Raw genomic sequence first — 25,630 nt, 5'->3', positions numbered from 1 at the left:
AGTGGGGTGGTGGGGAAGAGTTTGCTGAAGAGGATTATTTACTAGCAGTGAAAGAATTTTATACTCTGTTCTCTCAGGACTCTGAGAACATTCGGTTTCTGAACTTCAGAGGTACTACAGCCAAGTTTTTTTAACTTTTTACATTTCTTTTGAAATTTCACCATTCTCGGCCGTTACTAACAGCAGGCACTGCACAGTGATGGCTGGATGGATTTTACATGAGGTTTGTTACCAAGTGCTGCACTGGTTCTGAACTGAAAGCCTGGGGAAAAGACTGAGGTGCCACGCAGAGGCCGAAAGGTCTGGCTAAGAGAAGAGGAACTCGCAGATTTTTTTAAATTTTGGGGGTTTTTTGCCAGTCAGCCTTCACTAGCTCTGCTGTTACTCTTTGCTCAGGGAAGATTTACTAGAATAGCGTTCTGCTGCAAAGGCAGCTCCTTGGCAGAATAAACAATTTTGTTTTGGACTGTCAGAAAAGACACTGTACCTTTTATTGTGGTGAATAAGAAACAACTCTCATCTTGAAAATTTTGAACCATCTACAAAAAAATCAGAAATAAATACATCAAAAAATAAACACAGCCTTTTATAAGCAATTGAAAATTTTTGGTTTCATTCAGCAAATGACAAGCATATACCAAATCAAATCAAAATACATTTGCTGTCAAAATACTGCTTGTTAATCACATGACAACCATTTGGGAGCCTATTACTGCTGGCTGTGTTTATGGAACTCTAAATACGTGTCACAGATGCTTGAAGAGGAGGAGTTCAACAGCATTTAAATGCTCCCTGCCATTAGGCATGTTCAAAATAAATGCATATTAAATAACGACTGCCGCATCTCAGAACTATATAGACCAGCTGCCTTTCTCTTCTCTTAATCTGAATTTAAGCAGGCAGAGGAAGAGTGACATTTAAAAGGATCCTTCTGCTTATTTTAATGTAAAGGAACAAAAATACTCTAAAATGTCAGAAAATAAGAGTTGCATTATCAAACAGAAAAAGCAGTAACAAAGAAGCGAGCGTAAGAAAATCTATAAATTCATAAATAAAATTTGACAAGGAAATAAAATTTCCATTACCTGATCACTCACAAGAATGTGGATGCCTGTGGGACCCTGTCTGTAAACCTGGTTGATCTGATGCAAAGGAATATTAAATGCCAAAGCAAGTTTGCGTGTGACTTCCGAGGCTGCCATTTCTTCCAAGTAGATTGCATGATAAACTACAAGAAAAAAAATTATTTACATAAGCATGGTACTGATTGATAACATATATGAAAAAAATCTGAATTTGTTTCCACCCCAACTTTAAAAAATTTGAAAAGCTAAAAACCTTTACTTTACTCTCCCCCTGTTCTCACTAAAAAGTATGAGCTGCCATGACTTTTCTTTCCAAGTCGAGTCATGAGCACAACTCTGAGACAAGGAGGCGGCTTCTGTTTGCTCTGATACTGAAGGGAACTTCCACCTTTTTTCCTGTACCCCGCACAAACAGGCACAGCCATGTCAAACACACTTACGTGGATCTTTAGAGTCACCTAAAGATAACCTGGGAAGTAGTTTTGGACCACCTCAGAAGCAGCAGGTAATTAATCTGACTTAGCCTAATACACTTGTTTTAAATAGGGATGTAATTTTTTTGTGGGGGGGTAAAGAAAGCCTTTTGCAACTGTGTGAATAAATTTCCTACAGATAATCTCAGAGCCGAAGGGTGGCGGGGCGGGGGAATACAACAAGCAAACAAACAGAACAGTAAGACAAAGTAGCTATTCAGTTTGATGCTGTATTTACAGTTCCACAGCTTTATTTAATTGTGCTGGAAGCCCTTGGCAGCTCTGTGTTTGCACATTCTTCCATCCCAAACCAAAGACTGAAGATATCCAGAGGAAAAATACGTATTTGACAGAGACAGTATCCTATTCATAGATCCTCCTCCCGCTCAATTCTTGCATGGAAAACACACCATGATTATTTGAGCAGCAGCCTATACAGATTTCAGTTGGCTGGGGAAGGAGGTCTCTTCACTCAAAGCCAAGATCAAGAAAAGAACCATTTCAAATAGCTCCATTCTCTTAACTGCACAACTGACATGCATTTACAATTAAATATGAAGTTCCCATCTGTGTTGGAACAACAGCTATTTATCAGGAAAATAATACTAAAACCGTCAGCCCGTACACTTCTTGGCTGTCTTCCCTCCTCCAAGCTCTACCAGTTTTAGTTCAGTTGCACAGAAAACGACAGCAAAACCTAACAGACAGGGGGAAAGGATCAAGGTGCTTGATTTGCACGTAGCTTTTACAGGCGCCTACATTTATCTGCTTAATACCATGTCTGCAACAACATAGCACAGCTAATTTGAGAGCTCCTTAATTATCTATCATGGAACTACAGTTGGTTTTATCAATGGGCTGAAAAACATCAGTGATTCAACCTTGAGAGGTTTTAAGGTACTGTTCATCCCCTGCAGTGTTAAAAGAGCGACATCGTCGTGCATACAGCTTGCTGCGGTTTCTCTGCACCCCAGAAACAAATTCAGCCTCTCCACTATTCTTTTTTCCTTCCCATCTATCTTTGGTTTAGACTTTTTAAGACACAAATGTCTTCGGCTAAAAGACCCCTATGTGCCATACCATATATTGCACCGTTGCTGCTATCACCGTTGCCTGCATCTTGTCTTTCCAGTTGTATGCTCCTTAGTGGCTCCTGACAGACATAGATGGTTAAACGGGGCCTCACAGACCTGCAAGTCAACGAAATCACACGTCAGAGAAAAGGCTACTTGCTCTGGAACTACACAAGATGATATGCCACAAATGTGGATGTGTTATGTGAATCCTACGCTTGAAATGTTTTCTTCCACGGACCAAAAAAATATTACAAAAATCACTATAATGGTAGGTGGTCTCTCATATGCTACCGCATTTAAGCAAAATTTCAATCCAATTCCAAATGTTGGAATCCTGGAACATAACTGCTAAGTAACAGCAACAATTCTTACATATAAAGGTCAATGGTAACAACAAATACCCATTTCAGTCAGAACCACACACATCACCTGGGATGCTGTCTACTCAACACCTGTAGCCCCCAAAAGCCTCGGGTGTTCTGACCTCCCCTAAACAAGAAGTTTTGTGCCTTGGCAACAAATCCATCTATTTCCAAGAAACTGGGAGCGCCCAGCGGCATTGGTACCAGTCTTACAGCCTAACTTTGAACTCATCAAGTGCCTGCGCCTCCTCTGGGGTCCGCACAGGAGGGTCTTTTTAAACATACTGCTGCCCCTTCCTGAGACAGCTCACACAGGCATCGACACCCACCCTGATACTGACTTCCCAGACCCAGTTCTAAGGACAGGGGATTCCAGTAAATGACAGAACAAAACCCACTCAACTCAACCTCACATTCAACACACTACCTGGATTTCAGTGCATTGTATAGCCGAATGCCATCGGCTGGACCACAGATTTGTACCAGGTCTTCTCTTGTCAGCTTTAATAAATCAGCACCTGGAAAAACACATGAGGATTTTATGAAGATTATTTTAGAACATCTATACTTTCTAGAATAAATCGTATGTTCATTTAAAACCAAGAATAACAAACTCCGCTATTATAAAAAAAGGAATCCTGCAAACACAAGCAAGTAAAATCTAGAATAGGCACTAGCTAGCACTGAGAAAAAAATGACCAGTTTTCCAAAGGTGGTTAGTTTCACTTGATGGCGTTCACGTCTTTGAGAAAGCACTAAGCCTGCAAGGCACACTATTTCTATAGAGCCAGACAAACGCTCGGTATCAAGACGATGGCTTTCAAGTTTTAACTGCTACCCAGATTAGTCTATTTTGAACACACGCAAAATACAGAGCAAAGATACTTGATGGTTTCTCAGTGAATCATCCCAGGCATTCAACTAACACGTCAGAAGCCCTATGCACTGAGGTTACTACAATGTGCTCATTTACAGAAGATCCTGCTGAGGGCTGGCATCACGAAATCAGTGTGGTCAAACAGCAGCAGCCTATGGGGTGAATCCTGGTTGTGGGATACTTCCATCCAAAAGCAGGTGGGTTTTTTTTTCTAATGATCCTTGGAATAAGTGATCTGTGAAAATAACTGCTTCCCAGAACATTAACTTTAGAAAAGGAAGCTTCAATAGAAGATACTAAGCAGATCTAAACACAAAATGGAAGGAAGGATCCTTCTTAGAAAGGATACCTCCTTAGGCATGGGTGTCAACAAAGGAAACAACTGTCTGAAAAATCAGTCGCTATACTAGAGTGGGAGGACAGGAAAAAAATTATAGTGCTTATTTGTGAAAATACTCCACAGGCAATCTAGGAATGCATAGGTAAAAGCCAGCAAAAATAAATTTGTCATCATAGCCATTAAATACTATAATAAAAAACCAACACCATACCTGAAGAAGTATACTAAAAGTTACATACACTACACCTCTTCCTTCAAAAAAAAAAAAAAAAAAAAAAAAAAAAATCTATCAGCCAGCTAGCATCTGACTTCTATAAACATATAAAAATAATAATGAAAGAGGAGAACCGTTCAGAAGTTTTCCAAGAGTCTTTGTCAGAAATTTGGTACCGAGTTTACCGAGAAAGCTTTGCAATTAAAACACACACACCAAAAAAAAATTACAACACAAACCCAGCAGCAGCGGCAGCAGCAGAATGAACAATCAATTTCCAACACTGCAAGGGTTGACTAGAAAATACTGTGCTTTTCCATTAGGTTCAGGGTATTTAAAATAAAAGCTAAGGAGCTTTTATTTTATATTTTATATTACACATTTTATATGCAAACGAAGGAGCCTCAGTGTGTCAGTCCTGATGAGCAGGTCGATGCTGCTGGTGCCAGAGAAGCTTGCCGCAGTGCTGCCCACTGCCGTACAAGAGCAGGTTGCTTTGCTAGAAGGTGCACTGAGCCACGCTGAGGAGGGAAACCCAGGACGAGTGCCAAGTGGTTCTTACATATTGCAAGTGTTATTTTGGGGTTTTCTTCCTCATGGAAATCATGTTCTTATGTGCCAAAAGCTTTCCAGAGGCCTATCATCTCAATGTGTGGTCAGTTTTTATTTGCAGAAGTCATACTGCCTATGTATAGCAAAATATTGTGGACTCCTGGGATCTCAAAATTTTAGTTGTTTATATTGTGTTGCTGTATTATTATTAGCAGTAGCTTACAAAAATTTAGTTATTGCTGCCCACATTGATGTCATTGGAACTATACATAAATAATTTTTATCAACACCGTGTTTCCATACTGTTTGCTGAGGATGGTACTTGCGAAATACTGGCTCATTCATTGGTGAGATTGCATAACTTCCTTCCTCGGGGTTGGATGACACCTTCACAGCTCATTCAGAAAGGCTAAACGAGTTTATTTCTCAGAACTTGTATATCATAGAAGAAAACTATGCATTTTAGGCAGAACATATCAGGCGGCTGCAAAGAGAATTAATTACCTACAGAAAAGATGAAGTGAGTCTTACAGATGTCAAGACCACCACATTAAAGCATCTGTACGTCAGGGGGGCTGCAATCCTTACTAGATGGAATTAAGAGAAAGACAACCCCAGCCAGGGAAGATGCCTGGTACAAAGGGAATTCTGGCAGAAGCATGAGCTAAGCTAAGAGGCAGGTGTCATCCATCATGTTCTCCCCATCATGTGTCACCAAAAAAAACCTGAGAAGGAACTCTACTCATGGTGTGTACTGTGTCATGCCACCCACTGCACAATTCCGCAGAAGATGAAAGAAGCAAAGAGCAAACCACAGCCCCAGACAGTGCACCTATTGCCATTTCTTGCTTCCATACATACAGTGGAAACTACACTGACCCACACTGAAGGAAGAGCAACCAGATACTCTGCTGAAATGAAAAAACACCCAGACAAATACAGGTAGGTAAAGGAATTCTCCCGTTGCATGGCGCTGAAGCAGAATTCAGTACAAAAAAGAACTTGCTGTTTCTATGAATTAAGACTACTATCCACAGCTTCGGAGTTCGGAAGGATGAAAGCTTCATATACTACAAATAAATCTAACTCCTATGAAAAGATCTGACGACATGGGGCAGATGTGAACAAGTTCTTGCACTTTCTTTGAGATCATTGCCTACTGGCTGCCATTAGGAAACAGCGTGGAGAAAGAGCCTGCTGGTCTGACTCACCAAACTCGTCCGTTTTTCTCAAAAGGACTGGTCAGGGATAAAATGCTGTTGGAACTATCATCAAGAAAAAAGAATTTAGCTTCGCTTTTGGCTGTTAGGCTGGATTTGTACCAAACAAAGTAGAAAAAAAACACCTTACGATGCAAACTCGACATTTAAGAAGCAAATTAGTAAATTACAATAAATATCAATGCAATTTTGGTTTTAGAGAATTGTTTTCCCACACAAAACTTACTGACATCAACACTCTAAATAAAAAAGCAAACTACAGATACCTGAGAAATTTGAAAAAAGCCTTGTATAGGTAGAGAACCTATGCTTGAGCAACCATTGCTGAGTTTCCTGGATTGTGGCTGAAGGATGAAGCTGCTGCAAGAAACAAGATTGGACATGACTGGATATTAAAAACAACGCCAAAACCAAAGACAAAACCATTGAAAAAAATGTCCCTTAGCTAAACACTTTCCCAGTACCTATTAATACCAAGGTATGTATAAATCAGATGTTCTGACACAAATACACAAATATAGACACAATCAATACCAGAAAGCAAATACTCACATCTCCAGACCCTTGAGAGGTTCCATCTCCTTGATGATTTGGGGAGGAAGAATTGCTACAGATAAGAAAAGAGCATTACTAGAATTTTATTAAGCAAAATATTTAAACATCGATGAAAAATAACTTGGAATTCCCAAAACAATAAATATCACTGTTGAAAGACAAATTAAACACTGCGTAGAGCAAAGTTCAATTAAACTCGCAAGATTATCACACTTCAATATGCAAGTGATCTGGTTCCTATTCCGTGTACTCTTTTATCAACTGCAGAAGCAGCTTTACCACCACTCAGGAGGTTATATGGCCACATAACTGTCTTAAAAGGTGACCGAGGAAGAGGTAGTAAAATACAAGGCAGACAAAACAAAAGCATATAGATGAGACAATACCACTGTAAATCATCCATTGAGCGCACAAGTTTGATCACAGTAGGTTAATTAAGGCCTCAATACAAAATGAATGTTTTTACCAATACAATTTCTGTTGAAAATCTTGTAAAGATAATTGTCAGGGGTTTCCTTGCAAATTGTATTAATTGTATATGAGGAGCACAAAGACTGTTCTTACTGAAAAAAACTAGTTTCCATAGACAAGGACTAAATTAGAACAGTTAAAAAAGTCAAGTATTTGCTATACGACAAAGGACAAGAAGTTTTCAACAATGTATAGTACAAAACTGAAGAAGCAGAAGTAATCACATTATAATTGAATCATGTAATGCAAGTGTCAAACGCTAAATACATAGGTCAAAACAATCTCTCACTCCCCAAGCAGAACCAGAAAGCAGTTTCTGTTACTCAGACAACACTTTTGAATAAGCCTGATTTTAAAATGTTACCTTCAATTAGGGTACAGAAAAGGAACCCACCTGTCTGGGACACTGTAGGTATTATGCTGAGCAGAGGTGAAAGTTGGAGCAGGAGTAGGACTGTTGTTTACAAATGTTGTAGGAGTATCAGGCCATGGTGAACACTGAAGATAAAGAATTATTACTTAAGTTTCTCTTGACAATACATTTTTTTTACACTAATGCTTACTTCTTTTGTTTAAAGCCAGGGTTTTATCCACAGAGAATTTTGAGTTGTAATTCCAAATAATGATTCCCTCCGTCCCACACATTGCATGCAGATACTCCAAGTTAAAATCAGTTCTGTTTTATCTTGTTCTTTCATGAAGATTCCTATTTATACTGTCTTCTGTCAACAAAATGAAGGTATTTGTGGTGGAACTGACAGAAGACCTGTACAGATTACTCTGTTTAGAACAAACCAACCAACCAACCCACCCCAAGCCATCTGCCGAAAAAAATTATTTCCATCCTAAAAGGGATGAAGGGGCTGTTTAAACTGCAGGTATCACAACTTGACAATAGGTTTTCAGCAATAATAAGTAAAACTATGAAGCTTGTGGATAAATGTAATGTAGCTGCGCTGAGAACAATTAAATACAAATGGAATTTTCAGTTGAAAAGTTTTGTGAATTGGAAAATTTTTATTGATTTGCTGCAGGACTAAAATGATGCTTACATGTACTACTTTCTCTAAACTGCTTGGTAAACTGGAATTTTTATACATAAATTTAAGTCATCACAAGTGTATGATGAGCCAGCTTCCAATTTGGTCACACTTTTTTGGGTATTTTTTTAAAGCATCGTGATAGAGCCCTTGAAAATGAGACTAACTCTTAGTGTTTGCAATACTACTGCAAATTCAGTATTAAAAAAAAACCCAAGAATAAAGAGATTTTGTACGTTCAAAGACAAACAGACAAGATTAAAACAAGTGAGTTTCCCAAGACAAAGTAAGCTAAGACCATGCCTGTTAAAACAACAGATTTCTGATACACTTATGCACCAGCTAAATACCCTGTAAGGAAATTTCCAGAGTTATATCATAGCCTTGTAGGGGGGAGAAGGAGGGATGGAAGGGAACAAGTATGATCTAATATAATATTAATGGAAAATGTTTCAACAACTTTGTGTTGAAAGACCTTTTCACTATCTGGGGGAAACAGTAAATAAGTGCAACACCAGCTGCAATCTTCTGTAAAACATTTAACTATTTCTGTGCTGGACTCCAGTCTTCACTTGTCAGAGCAAGAGCCCAAGTTCTGCAGCAGAACGTAGACAATTTAAGAATAGTCATCTTGCACGCCAATAGCTTAGAAATCAGGAAAATCATTGATCTGTCTGATATTTGATTCAAATCAGTATTTTTGCTAGCCACTGTGTACACGCTGGCTTTGATTATCATAGTCAGAGCCACCCTTTAGACTACAAACAGTGCTATTCTGTATATTCCCATCTGTTGTCTCTCTTCTCGAGCTCATTTTATTGTTAATCTCATAGATATTATATTACAACAGGTAGTTAAAGGAGGCCTTCACTCTCTAATTATTGGTCCAAAGTCATAATTTTAAAATAAAAGTTCAACATAATAACGTTGACTTTGTTCTTCCGAAGTATTTTGAATGCATAATTAATTTTCTTTAATACTCTGACATTCTCTCCCTGAATTTTAATGCAAGATGTTGATCTGGACACACAGATGCAAGCTGTACATCCTTAGCCACTATTCCATGACAAGATTCTGTTCATCACACAGATTTAAATTCAGCAGCAGGGAAGAACGCGCTGGTGTCAGAGAACAGCTTTTGAGCCATTCCCAAGGCATGTACTGCAGTTCATGTTTCTGTCCTTCAGACTCAGCTGAAGTTCACAACAAAACTCTTGAGTTCCAATACAAAAAGAAGCACATTTGAAACGTGTAGAAAATCTCAACCCGAAGCAAGTAGCCTTTCTTCTATAAACAGACTTTCCTACCTTGTCTCCTCTTCCAGCAAAAATGTTAAGACTATCCACTGAGATTGAATCAGTTAGTTAAAAACCATAAAAAGTAGTAGCAGTAGTAATTACAGTACTACTGCAGCATGCCTATTGTCTCAGTTCTCCTTTCTTCTGTCCTACAGGTTGGGAGGAAAAAATGAGTATTTGGATACTGCAATACTTAATTCTGAAAGGTTCAAGGAACAAGAAAGCCTAGCATGTAGGGGAAAAAAAAAGGTAACAGCACATATTCAAGCATCTTTGAGCAATTAACCCGAGCTGCTTATGCTTTCAAAATCATTCACATGCGTAACTGACCCACACTTCCCAAAAACATCAGATTCAGAAACAGGATTAGACAAGTGCCTGGGCATCAACTCCATTAACATGAAAAAGACTAAGCAGGGATGTGCTTTCTAACAGCCTGCATGATGATTCTGGACACCGAGGGGGTTACCAGGGGAATGGATCACACAAAGTGGCATGGGCCTGAAACAGCATCTGCAATCACCACTGCCTGGGACGGAACGCTAGACTTCGCAGAATCGTGATCTCATCAATCAGGGTATTTCTTACATTCTTAAGCCCAAAATTGAGTTAACCAAAGGACATTCAGCTAGCTAATGATACTAATACAGAAGTCCCTGGCCACTAAACATAAACTTAAGAGAAAAACATCACCCTGTCACAAGGAAGCATCCAACTCTGTAAAAAGCAATCACAGAACAGGAAAGACCGGCACTGTATGTTTACCTGTAATGAACAACAAATATATCCTGGTGAATTTCTAAATATGTTGGGCTTTGAGGTCTCAAGACTAACTGCCTTGCATTACTAGTATACTGATACAACTGCACTCTGGAAATCATGTCTGATTTCCAAACACTGATTAATTCTTGAGAAGGAGAAAACTATTCTGGTTTCAGATCTTTAACATCCTTTTGTATAGGCCATGAATGAAGTTATGAACTGTTTACCAATGGTTTTATTAAGTTAAAAAGGAAGATAGGAAATCTTTCTAAATATGACTTTTCAGATTCAGGATATGCAGCATTTAAGCTTACAATGTTCTTAACTTCTGAAGAACTGCAAAATCTCAAGTTATTCTAGGCCACCATTTAATGTCATCTCCCTTCCTACTTCCAATCTACCTGAATCTGCCCAAATTCTTGCTTTACAAGAGAGTAAAACTGAACTTTGCAAATAATTCCATACTACATTGAAATACCAAGTAAACATGAAAACAAAATATATTAAGTCTAATTTGTACTCCAAATCAGACTTACTACTTGGGCACACAGTATCATCTTTAGCGATCAAACCAGCAGTTTTATTATAAACAGCATACAGCTTTTTCAATGAACCTGTAAAATGCAGGGTTCTTGCCTCAAACACCCACAGCTGTTTTTGGCAAAAGTGGAAAACCTTCTGCACATAGAGACTTAATTTGTTACGAATACAGAAGTAAAGAAGTCATTCCCAAAACTACATCTGTGAAGTCACCCGTGTGACATACTCTGTATGCTACTGCACTGATAATTGCTATATGAAATACAGATGTAAGGAGAAACAAATCGAAGAAATACTATATGCTTATGTTGCTAAATTAGTTTTGTTCCGACTCCACTTTCTGACTCATACAGTTTCCAGAAGGTTTTATATTCTAAATTTAAGTCACTTGAGGAAGTATTTAACTTCTGCACCAATCTTTCATGTCCAGAACTTAATGTTCCAATTTATTTCAGGATCTATACCTGCAAGTCTTCTGTCTTCCATGTGCCCTATCATCAGCTCTATCTGCAAAAAAATACCATTTGACTAAGCTTAATCAAACTGTAGCCTTCTATAGTCTAGCCTGGGACATATAACAGTGTCTTTCTATCTGGAAAATACCAAGATAAATACTGCAGAAATTGCAGTGGATGCATTGAATTTTGAAACACCAGGTGAATGAAAAAGAGCACTGGAAAAGCGTATCAAGATGGCATTCTTAAGAAAACGAATGAGAAGGAATATGTACTGTGTTAGAATCACATACAAATTACACTGGAAAGAGAAGATACTAGGCTCAGTGTTTCCTGAAGGAAGCACAGTAAGCAACCGATTCATCTAAATCAGATTGTGGCTGAGCTGGAAGAACTCATACAGGAAGAAAAAAAAGAAACCAAATCAGAAATATCCAGCAAATACAACAGCAGAATCTTGGAGGGACAAAATAAAAAAGCCAACATATAAAATGAGATGCAAAAAGCAAGGAACAAAAAAAGACAGCCTGTACAACAGGTTAGGTGTAGGAGGAAGATAACAATACCCAGCCTTAAAAAGGAAGCAAACTATAGATTCGATCAACCTATATTTCTGGAATTCAAGGAAAGATAACAGAAAACTATTTCTGAGCATCTAGGAAGCAGCACTGGTTAAGTAACAGCCAGCACTCTTGACTTCATCAAGAAAAAATACACTTCAAACAATCCTGTTTTCCTTCTGTAATGGAGCTACAGTTCCCAGGACACACAAAGCCCAAGATCCATCATAAATCAAGACATAATATGTAGAACAGTGTCACTTCTTATACTTAGACGTGAAGGAGGTCTTCGGTTTTTGTGTCCAAGCCCCTCTATGACAACTGCACTGCACATACGGTACCTTTGATCTGCACACAGGAGGTAAGCCTGATAATGGCCAAACTTTCTGATGGCTACCTTTGGGAACAGATTTGCAAGGACAAAACTGTTCTAAATAGAAACACGCACCATCCCCTGTCCAGATTTACAAGGCCCACTAGAATAGGCCTGTCTGGTGACAGAAGAGAACGGCTGAGGAGTTGGCCTTAAGCTGTTGAACAGACATTCCTTTTCTAGATCAACTTAGGCAGTGCAAAATGGTACTTAATGAGTGTATAGCGGTTACCAAGACTTCACTACGAATACAGCAAAAATAAGTGTTTCATGGTATTTTTTTTTATGACTTTGGTGATTTCTACTAATTTTGCTAATGCTAAAAGTCACTGTCATGATGGAATAGGTTATGCGTTAAATCTGCAGATGATACCAAGTTAGCAAGGCTGAAAGCATTTCATCCTACAGGAATAACATTCAAAATGGTCTCAACAAACGGGCCAAATGATCCCAAGATAGCATTTTGTTATGGGTATATGCAGAACAGAAACAGTCAGCTGCACAATTAAGAGAACTAGAGCGCTGTACACAGCTGTTATTTCAAAATGTGGGTCACCCTTCGTGCCAAGCAAGAAGTGAAGAAATAAACATACACACACTATCTTGTGTGTGCTTTGGGAAAGATATTCAGTACTACCTGTCCTATCTCAGTTTTTCTTCACTACAACTAAGGTAATGATCCCATTCACAGAAGCTTAGTATTTCAAGAGATTGTTAAGAAGAGGTTAGGTAACTTTCAGGTATCATTTTGGCTACAGTTTGTCCTACTCTGGAAAAGGGATTTGTCATAACTTTTAAAAATACCTTTTTCTATTAATCTTCCTATAAGCAACAATCATTCAAAGAAATGCTTAAAGCAACAGGAAGGGGTGGGTGGGTGGGGAAGAATTAGAAATCCCTCCAAGGACCAGCTCAAAAGATGCTTCAGACATGCTTTGCAAGTGATAAAATCCTGTTTTCTCCTGTCTGTACCTCCCCACCAGGGCCACCTGGAACAAATAAGAGTGTCTGCACTGCCAAAGAATCCTAAAGGTGCATCTTAAAACAAAGAAAAAAAACAACAACCAAGAACAGCAGAACGTAAAATTCAGACAGCTCAGTGTTTACAATAGCTTCAGGGGGGAAAAAAAAATATCCTTCAAAGAACCCGTCTGACTCAATATTGCTTGTTCTCTCCCACCTAGTTACACAACTTATAAACCACAAGAGGCATACACTGAAGTATTTTATAATCTAAACCTCATACATCGCTTTCACAGATCATAAATAAAAACCTAATAATGTCTGAGGGACAAGAGTCAGACAGTCATTGCCTCAGTGCAGCCGAGAAAGAGCTGTCAGCACAATATGCCTGTTTCAAGAACAGTCAAATAATTGTCTACCACAGTCACATTATTAATTGATATTTAAACTTGCCAAATGGAAGATGCAGGATTGTTTCTCATATGAGAAGTGTAGGTTCTCAATGATATTTACCTTAAGAAACAGCATTTAAGAAACCTAAAATGCTAACCCGTGACAGGAAGATATGGATATATGTTAGATTCAGTCTGGGGGGCACACACAGGGGTAGTGGACACACATCATGAAGATGTGCTGACTCTTCTTAACTGCATTAAACCTGCTTGGAGCACAATATGTAGATGGGTAAAGGAAAAATCAGTAACTAAAGATCAATCATCTGCAACACTACATGGTGTTTCAAAAATACTGAGGTACATGGAAACTTATATGGAATGTAAGTACAAATACGGAACAAAACACTAAATTCCACTGATCTTACTTCCACTAATTATACACATATAAGAATACAAAAAGCTATTTCATGTAAAGTCGCATAAATGGAAAGCTCTCGACTTTTAAAAGTTACACAGTCCCTCTGCAACAGTATAAGTGTTAGATTTAGGAAGGATTCCTTTGCTGAAAACAAACATAGAGAAATTGGTATACATAAAAGTGAATAAAATTAAGACACAGCAATCAAAATATTTTTACTTTATATAATGGAAGTTTCTCCTATATCTAACACTGCACAAGGTATCTTGCACAATGAAAAGGTAAGCAGAAGTCCCTTACACTGCCTCGCTTTGCCAGAGAATCACCGTAGTCTGCTGGCAAAGTCCGCTTGCTGGACTTTTTCTGCTCATGTTCAACTGCATCTTCAATTATAGGCTCAAGCCTCATCTGGACAAACACCAAAGATTTGGATCAATTTCTTTTCATTATACAGTGAGGAAAGATCTAAAAGCCTTTTTAAAACTTCTGAAATCTTTAGAAAACTGAATAGAACTCACTGATGTTTAAATAAAAAGAAAATGCAAAAACCTACTGAGGCTCTGGCCTTAAATTCAGTCATCTCCAAAAAAACAGACTTTGAAGCTCGAATTCGGCAGATAATTAAACTCTAGATTCCCCCCTCCTTTTTTTTTTTTTTTTTTTTGCTTTTCAGCTGCAAGGTTTTTAGATCTGTACCAAAACACTTGCTCTAGGGTTCAGTACAGTCAGTCAAATAGCGTTCAATCTTAGTGTGTTTTAATACAAGCATCTATCGAGTACCTAAATGACAGTTTACTAAACAAAATCTTAAAATTTAATGTTGCTGTTCACTGGACATGATTTTAAATAAAAAGCTTATCTTTGTGTAAAACTAATTCTTCCCCAACCCTTTCAAGACTGCAGCTAAGTAATATGCCATATCTATGTATTTTCTTCTCAGTCAGCAGATGCAATTCTGTTTTGTTACCTCTGTAAGAACTGTGGTGTCATATGAAGGCTGATACTTTTCTTTTTCATGTGCAGTTCGCTTTTCCATCTTTTCTCTGTCTGTTTTCTGTTTCCTGTCTGCTCCTTTTGGCTAAAAATGAACAGTTACATGAACAAGAACGCAAGTGGAAAATTGTTTTATAATTGAAATCTAATCTCAGAAGTCAAGCAGTAATATAAAGATGTCCCCCATCTTTATGAGAGCTTCCGAGAGACTTAAGGATCTGTTTTCTACCGTTACCTTAAAAACTTTGATTTGACAACTGGCTGAATGCAGATGATCTGTATATTCTCCATTTTCAGTCTGTTTGAAAGTGTCAACCTGAATCCTAAAAGGAACTCCTTTCTCTCCTCCGTGTTTACGAGGGGTAAATTCAGTGCTGATACAATGTACCTGGAAAAAAAACAACCACCAAACAAAAAGGACTCTCAGAAGTATTCTAGAGAATGTCTACAATGTCATTCTCAGCATGAGTTTTACTGTGTTACCAGCATCGTGGGTTTTCTAAGGACAAGTAATAAATTACCCAGCCCGAGGACCAAGCTGCCCAAGTAATTGGTTCCTTTTCATGCCCACATGCAAATGATGCCAAAAACACTACACTTGAACTGACAGGGAAGAGGGGAAACAAGCAAGTGTGTCACCAAAATCTCTGCAAAAAGGCAGAAGTCATTACAGATTTTTATTAAATAAGAACTTGCTGGGTCTTAAGAAGAATGTATGTGGATAACAACTATATCTATCATGAATATAGCAATAACTTTTTCAAAATACTACTGTCCAATGTATTATAGCTAGAAAAAACTTCAGTTACTTGTAATAAATATTACCAAAGCTACAGAAGGTCACTGACTGGAAGAGTTTTTAATCTCATGTGAAACCAGGGTATTTTCAAATATGCAAATTTCTTATAGAAGTCAGCAGACTTTTTAATCAGTATGTAATTGCCTCAAGTGCTACATCAGAATGAAGACTGGGTTTATAGGCGAGAAATACCCATAAAAGATACCAAAGGGCGGAAAATCAGTGTAACAGAGTTATGATGAATCTCATCGGACCATACTCCCAACATTTTTTTTGCTTCTTTATCAAATTTTAAGTGAGCCAAGCACCATGGACACTTTGCACTCTCAATAACTACAATACTATCTTTTTATTTCCTATGGCTATCAAGAATAGAGAAACACAGACTCGAAACTGAAGCTTTAAGTATCCAATCAGTGCCGCTACACTGTGTTCTACAGACTTTAGAATAAGTAAACTACACTTGCATAACAAGAACCAGTTTAATTTTCAGTCAGTCTGTTACCACTTCTTCTAAAGGGCATAAACAAAAATAATGAATAGTTTATCACACACTTCTTCAAGGAGACTACATTTTAGTAATTACATAGTTCTTTCTAGAAAAAAACGTCTTTGATTGTACTGGATCAGAGTCAATTTAGTGACAATATGGAATTTAACCTATTTTGGCAACCACAGTAAGAAACACTGCTATCTCTAACTTTATATGTATACCTTTTTGTAATACAAACAGATCTGAGAGAAAAGCTAAAAATTCCAATGCAAACCTGAACATTCTACCTAAATAATTTCCTAAGAAAGCATGTTCAATTACCCTGAATATCAAAATCGTACTACAAGGAAGCCTCTCGACACAGTAAGAAACATCTTGGAATGTCTGATTTCAAAGTCTCTTTGCATCACATTATTTTTCACTTTGTACCCTTACACTAATCCTTGCTTAAGCTCGCCACTAGGACAGTAAGCCTCAAAAAAAAAAAAAAAAAAAAAGAAGCAGTATTGACAGTTATTTAGAAGGATACAAATTGATTCCAATACTCTGTATAACTAAGTATTTTAACCATGACAGCTTTCTTCAAAGAGCTTTTTGAAAACCTTTTATTTAATTTGTTTTTAAGCTTTTAGAAACCCTAATCAAGTTGAAAAACCTAACTAGGGACACTGCTAGAACTATGAACCTGTGCTTTTTTACAGAGCTCGTATTTAAAGGCTATCCCACAAATAACAAACAGAGAAGCAAACATACTACTGTTTGTGACCTGAAATGCACCAAACACAGACATCCAGTCAAGTAAAGTTTCAAACCTGAATAAAAGCAGATGTACATTTTGTTGGATCCCACAAAAATTCAACTGCATTGAGCTGGCTTGGATTTGTCTTGATATCAATGACTCCAACAGACATTGGAATATCTATTAAAATAAGTAGTAGATATTTCAAAATAATCAGATGCCAAGAAAACACTACAAATAAATTTTAATATAAGGTTACCATCAGCAAACACAGGTAAGATGGAAAAATGTGGGCTTCGGCGGCTTGACCACAAGCCCAGAAAGTTTCTCTAGGACTCATCTGAAGAATCTTAGTAGACTCAACATTAAAAGTGCTCAGAGTTTGAGAGTGGTTTTTGATTCCCTTCCTCCCCCACCACCCACACACAGCCTGTGCACCAAAAATGACCAAGTTACACAAAACACAGAAGCCACATTGGTGCCATTTCCACAGTTTACTAAAGAAAGTCACTTTTGCCTGTATTCTCCCGATTACTGTTTCATTTACTAATCCAAATTAGAAAGATCAGTAATGTGTAAGGTTGCAGAGTGGCTATCTTACTTCTAGTAGCACTTAAAAGTTTTTAAAGGAATATTAAAGTGGTAAGAACATTTATATTCAAAACACACCCTGTGACAAAGCAGCATACAGAAAACTAATGTGTTTTTTCACCAGCCCAAGCGTAAACGTGATCATGATCAATTTAAATTTGGAAATTGAATTTCGTACAGTGGCAACAAATAGAAACAATTATACCTAAGTCGAGAAGTCGGTCCCCAGGGCGGTTCCACTTCCAACCTTCTAGCTGCTGGTGCTCTGTATATTGCAACCTTCTGTCATGGAACACAACTCTTATAATACTCTGACAAAGAAGAAAACGATCATCTGATGAGCCACAAAGTTACTGTATGTTTAGAAACAGCCTGAAGATAAAACACTAAAACATTCCAAAATAGCCACAGTGCTGATAAATATGTACTTACAGCAAAAAATCTGGCAACCATCACTATGCCAAAATATTCCAGAACACAGAAATACAACTGAGCAACAGGAGATACTAAAAAATGTGGTAAAAATGCAAATGAGAATTACATCTGGTTGCATATTCTAAAGGTCACTATTAATTAGATGCAGTGAACTGAGCAACACTGACAGCACAGTACCGACACTGTGTCGGCAACACCAACTTACTTCAGAAAACAAACACAAAAGACTTCATTTATTCTGAAAAGCAGTGAATATAGTTTGACCATTTATTTCACTGGTAATTCTGTGGATTTTTGTAGAAAGTTTTAAGAAACTAACAGAAAATGCCCTTCCTAGAATTTTTAAGTATATAGTTACAACAAATCTGTAATAAACAACTTTCAAACTTTTCTAACTATTCTAGCTGAAATATTAATCTAAAAATACCACGACATATAATCATAAAAATACCATAACGTTACTCAGCTAGAAGCAATTGTCCAACAACACATACTTTCGTGGACAGTGCTGGTACACTGTGCACTTAGTCATATTCTGCTGCATGAATGCACATCCAAAGGGCGGGAATACTGTACACATCAACTGCTACTGAACAAACAAAACGTAGACAAATTTGGGTTTTTTTTTTCCATTAGTCTACAGTCTTATTTGTATTAACAGCAGGTAAGCGTCCAAAAAACCCAAGAACTTGTTAATGAAGTGTCTCTTAAAGATACATTGCATTTCTTTGGTTTTATTTCAAAAATAACAGAAAACGTACACGCACATGTGCGTGCACAAACACACCGCTCCTTTTTCACTGCAAACTGGCAAGTTTGGAACTTGGAAACATCTGCAGCCACCTTCACCAACATGAAATGCCTTCTTTGTTAACAAAGTACTGGGATTTTAGCATTTAAACGTTCAAAATGGGAAGTCTGTCGATGCAGCATTACAATACCTTGCTATGACAAAATTTCCTTTTTTTAAACTTTTGCACTGCTTTGTCCTATTCTGCCTACCAAATGGCTCATCACCAATACACAAACCTCTAAAATTACAGCAGAATGATACCGCAAGACTACATGGCAATAACAGCTAAGGGGGCAAACAGTCAATATGCTTATTACAGCAAGTCAACATGCCAGGTTGTAAAAGGTTAAATAACAGAATTCACAAATTCCAGTTTTACACTTGTGCTTAACACTTCTTGAAATTATCTCTGAACAAGCATCCCACAGAAAAGCAAGAACAAGGCACAGGACTATAGAAACAGCCAAAGTTCACAAAGTTGACAGGCAGACTCTGCCTCACACAGGCACACTGTTCTGGTGTATTTACCAGTACCACTTCCAAAGTGACTTTAACTGAAGTTCTTCCCTTCTTTCCCAATACCTGAATAAGATTTTTCAGCAAATTTGGTAAAATCATTAGATGCTTACAAGAAAAATCCAAACCTCTCTCCTTTATCAGTTCTTTTCATAATCTGTACCATGAATTGGGAATTTTTCAGTCTGCCTCATTCTTACACTTCACACAATATCTCAGATCCACAGTACCTTCTGCTAAAGCACAAGGAGATAAATCTGGAATTAGGAAAAAGACCTCAGCTCTGGAACAAACTGCTCTGTGAGCAGCAAAATTAGAGAAATCTGTTGCCCTATGCATCCATCTCTAATACCCCACCGTTGCAAAAAACACAGGTTGGCCCCATGCGTCTTCCATAACACTTACTAAGAAACATGCTCATAGCACCTCCACTCCTTTCCAAATGATCCTCTAGTTTCCTTCCCCATCTCCTAATCACTTGAAATAGACAATGAAATGGCTCAGAAGACGCTGGATACATACAAATCTATAGGCAACTAGGATCATAAGCTTTGCATAAAATAACTTGGTATTCAGTACATATAAGTACTCCATGCACTGAGTATTTGGATTCATACTTCTTTATTTGTAAACATCACCAGTCCACACTCATTCTGAACAAGCACCTACTGACAGGAAGGAAAAAAAAAATCCATAAAATGTACAGTCTCTAGATTGAATTTCTCTCACTAACTTTATATACTTAAATTTGCCATCACTGTTATCACAGCTTCCTTTCACTCAGCAGAAAGACATGGACACATTTAGTGGAGACCCATCTCATCTTAAAACAGATCAGACTGCAGACCTCATAAAGGGTACATGAAGTGATTAGCTCACCTTTAGTTGTCTAAAGTAACATGAACACATTAATAAATGGGAAAATGCATACAGGTATATTCTTCTAGTTTCCAGTAAACCTGAAATAAAACTATGCATTAGGTTCCACTGTGCCCATTTTCTTTACTGGTCAGAGTAGCTGGTCCACTTCCCTCTGTGACCAGGTAAGGTTAAGAACTAGTCTTTCCATACCCAAGCAGCCAAGGTTTGTTAGTAACATGATCTAGAGAACTTCAATTCACCTTCACCAGTTTCCCATTGATCTCTGGTATGTCTCCAGCTTTCCGATTATCTAGCATCCGTATCTCGTAGGACTGACCTTTAAAGAGAGAAAAAAAATATGTATCAATAGAGAAGTCAGAGCACAAAGCACAAAGCTATTTTGTGTTTAAGGCACCAGAATTAGTTTTTGGTTCATAGTACAGAAGAATACCAGTACCTGAAACTTCTGTTCAATTGATTTTTATAACAAGATTCACTTCATAGAACAGGAATTAATGGAACAAAATGAAACTTCCTGGTCCCTTTAAAACTACAGATAGTTTCAAAGTTTAAGTATTTCATTTTACATGAAGTGTAAGTACTTGTTTCTCTATTTTTCTTCTGAAGAAACACTTTTCAAAGCTGAATTCCTTTATTTTTGAAGCTGATGAAAGGCAGCATACTGAGAACCACAGAGTGGTCTTCTGAAATAAAACTCCTGCAGAGTTTTTATACTCTTCATGCAACATACATACCACTCTCCCATGTTTACTTCTGCCCATGTACCTGTGCCTTTGTATGATTTTTAGGCTTTGCATGATTTCAGAAATAAGCCTTTAACAGAGCCAGTTACTGGTTATTTCAAAAAGGTACGAGCAAATCTATCTTTCCAGTGAATTTGATGAACTGTTGTGCTTTAAAAAAGACAAAGCTCAAAGTAATTTATTTGAACTACAGGGATTTTATTTTTTTTTCCCACAAGGTGAGCAGCACATATTCATTTGCAAAATCACCTTTCCCTAATTAAAATACAGGACAAAACAGATTTCAAGAGGTTCACCAAGATCAAGTGCAGTATATTCATTACCTTCTACACTACCCTCCAAACTACCTTTACGTTCTAGTGCATTCTACATTTCAAAGACATTTATTGACTTGCCCTACAAGGTAAAAGGTCAGCTCTCATACCCCTGTGAAAAAGCAAATGACTTCTTCAGCCCCTTTCACCGCTTCATAGGCTGACGCTACCTCCAACTATGGGCCGTTTGGAGTTTTTTGCTGTAATGCAATTAGCACATTTATGTATATACTCTACAGATGTACAGATTTACTTTACCCCACCAGCATCTATGATCATTAGTAAGATCATCGATGACATAAACCCATATAAAAATGAAATGAACCTAGTGCAGCTCAGTAAAGCAACGGATCATTTCTCCTCCTGTATTTAAGAGGAGGCAACGTTTTTCCTGTTAAGTCAGATTTGTTCAGGCACCAATGTTACTTTACTCACACAGATACAACATATGTAAGCCCATCTACATTTATAGACAACATTTTTAAAATCTAGCACTATTAATAAAACTTTTGCAAGTATTTCTCCTTTCTCTCGCATCATTTTTTGGAGGAGGGATGGTAATGTCTGCTTGCTTGCTCAGCAAGTGTTGCTAACCTTTTATAGGTACAAAATAATATTAAGACGAAAGATTTGATGAAGTTAAAAATCAAGGAATACCCAATTCAAAAATGCAACAATAGCATGGGAAGTTTTCAAGAGAAAGGGACAGACATGTTCTGTTCTGGACATGTAACTGCTCTGAAAGTGTGAAAAGCACCACAGCACTGATCTTAGTCATTTCTGTATGAGACATATATATGCTGCTTTCTCTGCTTTTTCCTGGAGTGTAGCCACAGGAGCAAGGTGACATAAGGTGCTAGGAACCTTTAACTGCCCACAGCTTAACACTGAAACTGTAGTACCCTCTTTCACAAAAATCACAGAATAGTAATGTTTGGAAGGGACTTCTGGAGGTCATCTTGTCCTACATCCCTGCTCCAGCAGGGCCACCTAGAGTCAGCTGCCCAGGACCAAGCCTGACTGCTTCTGAGTACCTCCAAGGATGCTTATCCAGCCCAGACGTCATTAGCTTCTCTACAAGCACCTTATGGGAGAAAACAGCAAAAGCCTTGCTGAAGACAATGGCTTATAAACAACACCCACTGCCCTCCCCTTGTCCATCAAGCCAGCCATTTCATCAGAGAAGTTTATCAAGTTGGTCAAGCATGACTTCCCCTTGGTGAATCCATGCTGACTACTCCCGATGACTCTTGTCATTCAAGTGCCTGGAAATGGTTCCTAGAATTAGTTTCTCCATCACATTCCGAGGAAGCCTGTAGTTCCTAAACTCTGAACAACACTCTTAGCTATTCCAACTAAAACACTGACAGAGGGTAAAGCCAGGGATTGCTTAAGTGTTGCCTTAAGAAATGTCACCATAGCTTAACAGACGGGGCAAATGTTCCTGCTGTTTCTAGTATTCTAGTACTCCTGATTCAGTAAACTAAGGCAACTGCTGACGAAATTAAAGAAGGTATTCACTCTCTATGGTACTCACTATTCACAATCCTCTTGAAAATTATTTAAAGGTGAGACACTGCCTGATAATGGGGCCAAACTAGAAACAAGGTAACCGAAGTGACGAGGATTAAAATTACTCTTTTGCTAGAGGAGTTCATCCAATTCATTACATAAACATATGTATCAGTACAACAAGTATTGCAAACTGATCCTTACTTCAAGCTGGCTTCAGTATGAAAGATGTCATCTCTCTACACAATCCCAAGTTTGTTTTTTTTTAACATGTATACATACATACACACACACTAACAGCTAAGAGAACAATTTTTAGGAAAAAGTCTTAACGTAGACAGCAAATGTACTGTCTTTCTGTCTGAGGTATTGGCACTGAAGGGATGCTGGACAACTGGGGTTTTCCCCCCCCATATTTATTTAGAAAAAGGATCAATGCCTTCATTTTTTGACTTCAATGAAGTTACCCAAGACTCTGAAAACTAGCACAAGCTCTTTGCAAAAGAATCTTTATGAAGAGATTTTCAAGGGTAGATGAAACATTTACAGTCATTTCAGACACTGTCACTTAAAAGCCAAGCTCTTCTCATAGCAAGCACTTTCTTTTTTCAGCTTGCTGCTTCCCCAACACACTGAGCTGAACTTTAAGCTTCATGTTTGGTCAGGAAGGTGGGATCCTGGCACTGAAGAAAACAAAGTATATTTCTACAGAGCTTAAAGTTTATAAAAATTCAGAGTTTTTTTAAACAGTGCACAACATCTTGCTGGTCCAGCATACTGCTGCAATTGTTCCATTTTCTCCTGAAGAGAGCACTCAGGGTACAAAAAGGGGTTAAAAATACAAGTAAACCTCACTAAGCAAATGGCTGAACTATGCAATCACATGTTTTTAAGAGACTAAGAATCACCTAAAGAACTTTCACTATTCTCATTAGTAGAGGAGTCAAGTAATGTTTAAAGCATACTTGGACAGACTGGATACTGCAAGATGAAGCAGTTTATTCACATGGAAAGCTGAAAATGATGCTTTGACATGATGTCAGTATCAAATTAGACATAATCTGCTCTCACAGACTTTAGGGCCCCAGTACACAGTTAAACACTACCAGGTATGAAATGCATCACTAGCAGTTCATACTACTAGAAGCACTTAAACTTGAGCAAAAAGGATAGCCTATCAAGAAAACACACATGTAAAATATATGAGTTCTATAAACTAGTAAATCGTCAAGTTACATAGCTCACACAGACCAAGGAAAATTCACCAGTACATACTTTAACCTGTGTCCTTGTCACTGCACACTGACGCAGTACACTGCTCAGAGAGGCACATTAGCCAAGAATATTAGTTGTACCAAAACATGGTAGGATATGGAAAAGTAGTGGTAAAAAATATTTTTAAATTGTTTTCATTTTTCATACAAGTCATGCTGTGGGACTGTTGTCTTTAATTACAGTGCCATTTATTGAGAGATTTTGAGTCAAAGTCCATAAGGAAAAGAAAAAGCAAAACTAAATCTAGGAACAGTGATCCTAGAGTGTTAGAGCAAGGGAAGGGGACAGTCCCGAACAAATGACAAATGGTTTTATTTGAGCTCAGAATGCTAGCTGACTAAACTTAGAACACCAGTATCATCTCTCGTGGTGAGGGAGGTTTTATCACATGGCAATGACTATATTCAGATTTTTTTACCCAGCAGTCTCTGCTCTCTGTAGAAGGAAACCCAAATTATCATGCAAATCAACCACAGGCTACGAGGAAAAAACAGCAAGACTTACGAGCAGTATTTATCTAGATACTTTCTGATTAATGCAGGCAGACAATAGTGAAGCACAGAGAAACTCTAAAGGTACAACAAAGGTAGCTGCACTTGTGTTTACATTTCAAACATAACACTGTTTGGGGCAGAAATGTATAGCTAATTTGAGAGCGATTACAGTGGCCTCTGTTGTGCAACACTTTTTGTTTAGGGACTGACATTTTAACATGTATTATGACTTTTAAGGGGTGTTTGTGTGTAGCTGATGCAAATATTATGCAATTATACTTGCTACTATCAATCATCAAAAGTTCAAAGAGGAATGCAAAATTAGTCTTGTATTTTAAGCTATTACTACTTGAAGTTTGTCTCCTAAAAGCTGTCAGCTTGATTTTACTCTGGGAGGTGGGAGATGGGCGAGGGGTGACACACAGAGCAGAAAAAAAAACCCAAAACCCCCAGACTCTAAAGGGAATGTAATGACAAGACTATAGCTATGGGTCTGCCAATTGGACAAACCAAGACAACTAGCAAGGTACTCAACCTCACTTTTTACATGCATTTACTCTGGATGTACCCAAGTGTACAAAAACACAAAATACAATTCCAGTTTTAGACCTGCACCACAAGCTGCATTCACTATTGTTACGCCTGTAACGTATGTATACCAACCTTGATTCAAGTATGTGAGAGTTTCATCATATAATTTTACTGCTGGAGATGTTGCAGCACACATAACATACTGGAAGGGTGGATGTTTCGTCTCATTTTCTTGGGGAAGGCTGGAATCTTCCTGTTTGAAAATGGGTAGTGCCAAAACATCGCTGAAAAGAACAAACAAATAACTCTGTGAGACTGTTGGCCCTGTTTTGCCTGAAGATAAAGCCCAGGGGAAAAAAAAAAAAGTTATTTGTGACTTTAAAAACCACAGTGGAATACATATGGAATTGTGTCAGTTTATTAGTGAAACTAACGTGAGCAGTATTGAAGACATTTTTCACCAAAACTTTAAGCTAGGACACATAAGCAAT

The 25,630-nt window shown here is 37.9% G+C and overlaps 1 protein-coding gene across 4 annotated transcripts in view; it reads right to left on the bottom strand.

The window, feature by feature from the left end:
• The window catches only part of UBP1 (upstream binding protein 1), a 38,329-nt gene that overhangs the window by 2,674 nt on the left and 10,025 nt on the right, over nucleotides 1–25,630 (bottom strand). The window contains exons 2-15 of one of the 4 annotated variants that reach the window (XM_055706723.1): nucleotides 25,272–25,423; nucleotides 20,510–20,586; nucleotides 17,850–17,955; nucleotides 17,127–17,233; nucleotides 15,258–15,410; nucleotides 14,997–15,107; nucleotides 14,330–14,437; nucleotides 7,620–7,723; nucleotides 6,752–6,806; nucleotides 6,466–6,559; nucleotides 3,424–3,514; nucleotides 2,639–2,748; nucleotides 1,086–1,228; nucleotides 488–539 (exon numbers count right to left, since the gene is read on the bottom strand). In XM_055706723.1, coding sequence (XP_055562698.1) covers nucleotides 488–539; nucleotides 1,086–1,228; nucleotides 2,639–2,748; nucleotides 3,424–3,514; nucleotides 6,466–6,559; nucleotides 6,752–6,806; nucleotides 7,620–7,723; nucleotides 14,330–14,437; nucleotides 14,997–15,107; nucleotides 15,258–15,410; nucleotides 17,127–17,233; nucleotides 17,850–17,955; nucleotides 20,510–20,586; nucleotides 25,272–25,423 — 1,463 coding nt within the window. Of the gene's footprint in view, nucleotides 1–487; nucleotides 540–1,085; nucleotides 1,229–2,638; nucleotides 2,749–3,423; nucleotides 3,515–6,465; nucleotides 6,560–6,751; nucleotides 6,807–7,619; nucleotides 7,724–14,329; nucleotides 14,438–14,996; nucleotides 15,108–15,257; nucleotides 15,411–17,126; nucleotides 17,234–17,849; nucleotides 17,956–20,267; nucleotides 20,348–20,509; nucleotides 20,587–25,271; nucleotides 25,424–25,630 lie in introns of those variants that run through there. The other 3 variants (XM_055706724.1, XM_055706725.1, XM_055706726.1) reach the window with 3 other exon arrangements.

The sequence above is a fragment of the Falco cherrug genome, chromosome 4, assembly GCF_023634085.1.
Source record: "Falco cherrug isolate bFalChe1 chromosome 4, bFalChe1.pri, whole genome shotgun sequence".
Taxonomy (NCBI): domain Eukaryota; kingdom Metazoa; phylum Chordata; class Aves; order Falconiformes; family Falconidae; genus Falco; species Falco cherrug.
The sequence above is the reverse complement of the archived record's forward strand: the minus strand, read 5'-3'. Positions and strand labels throughout refer to the sequence as shown.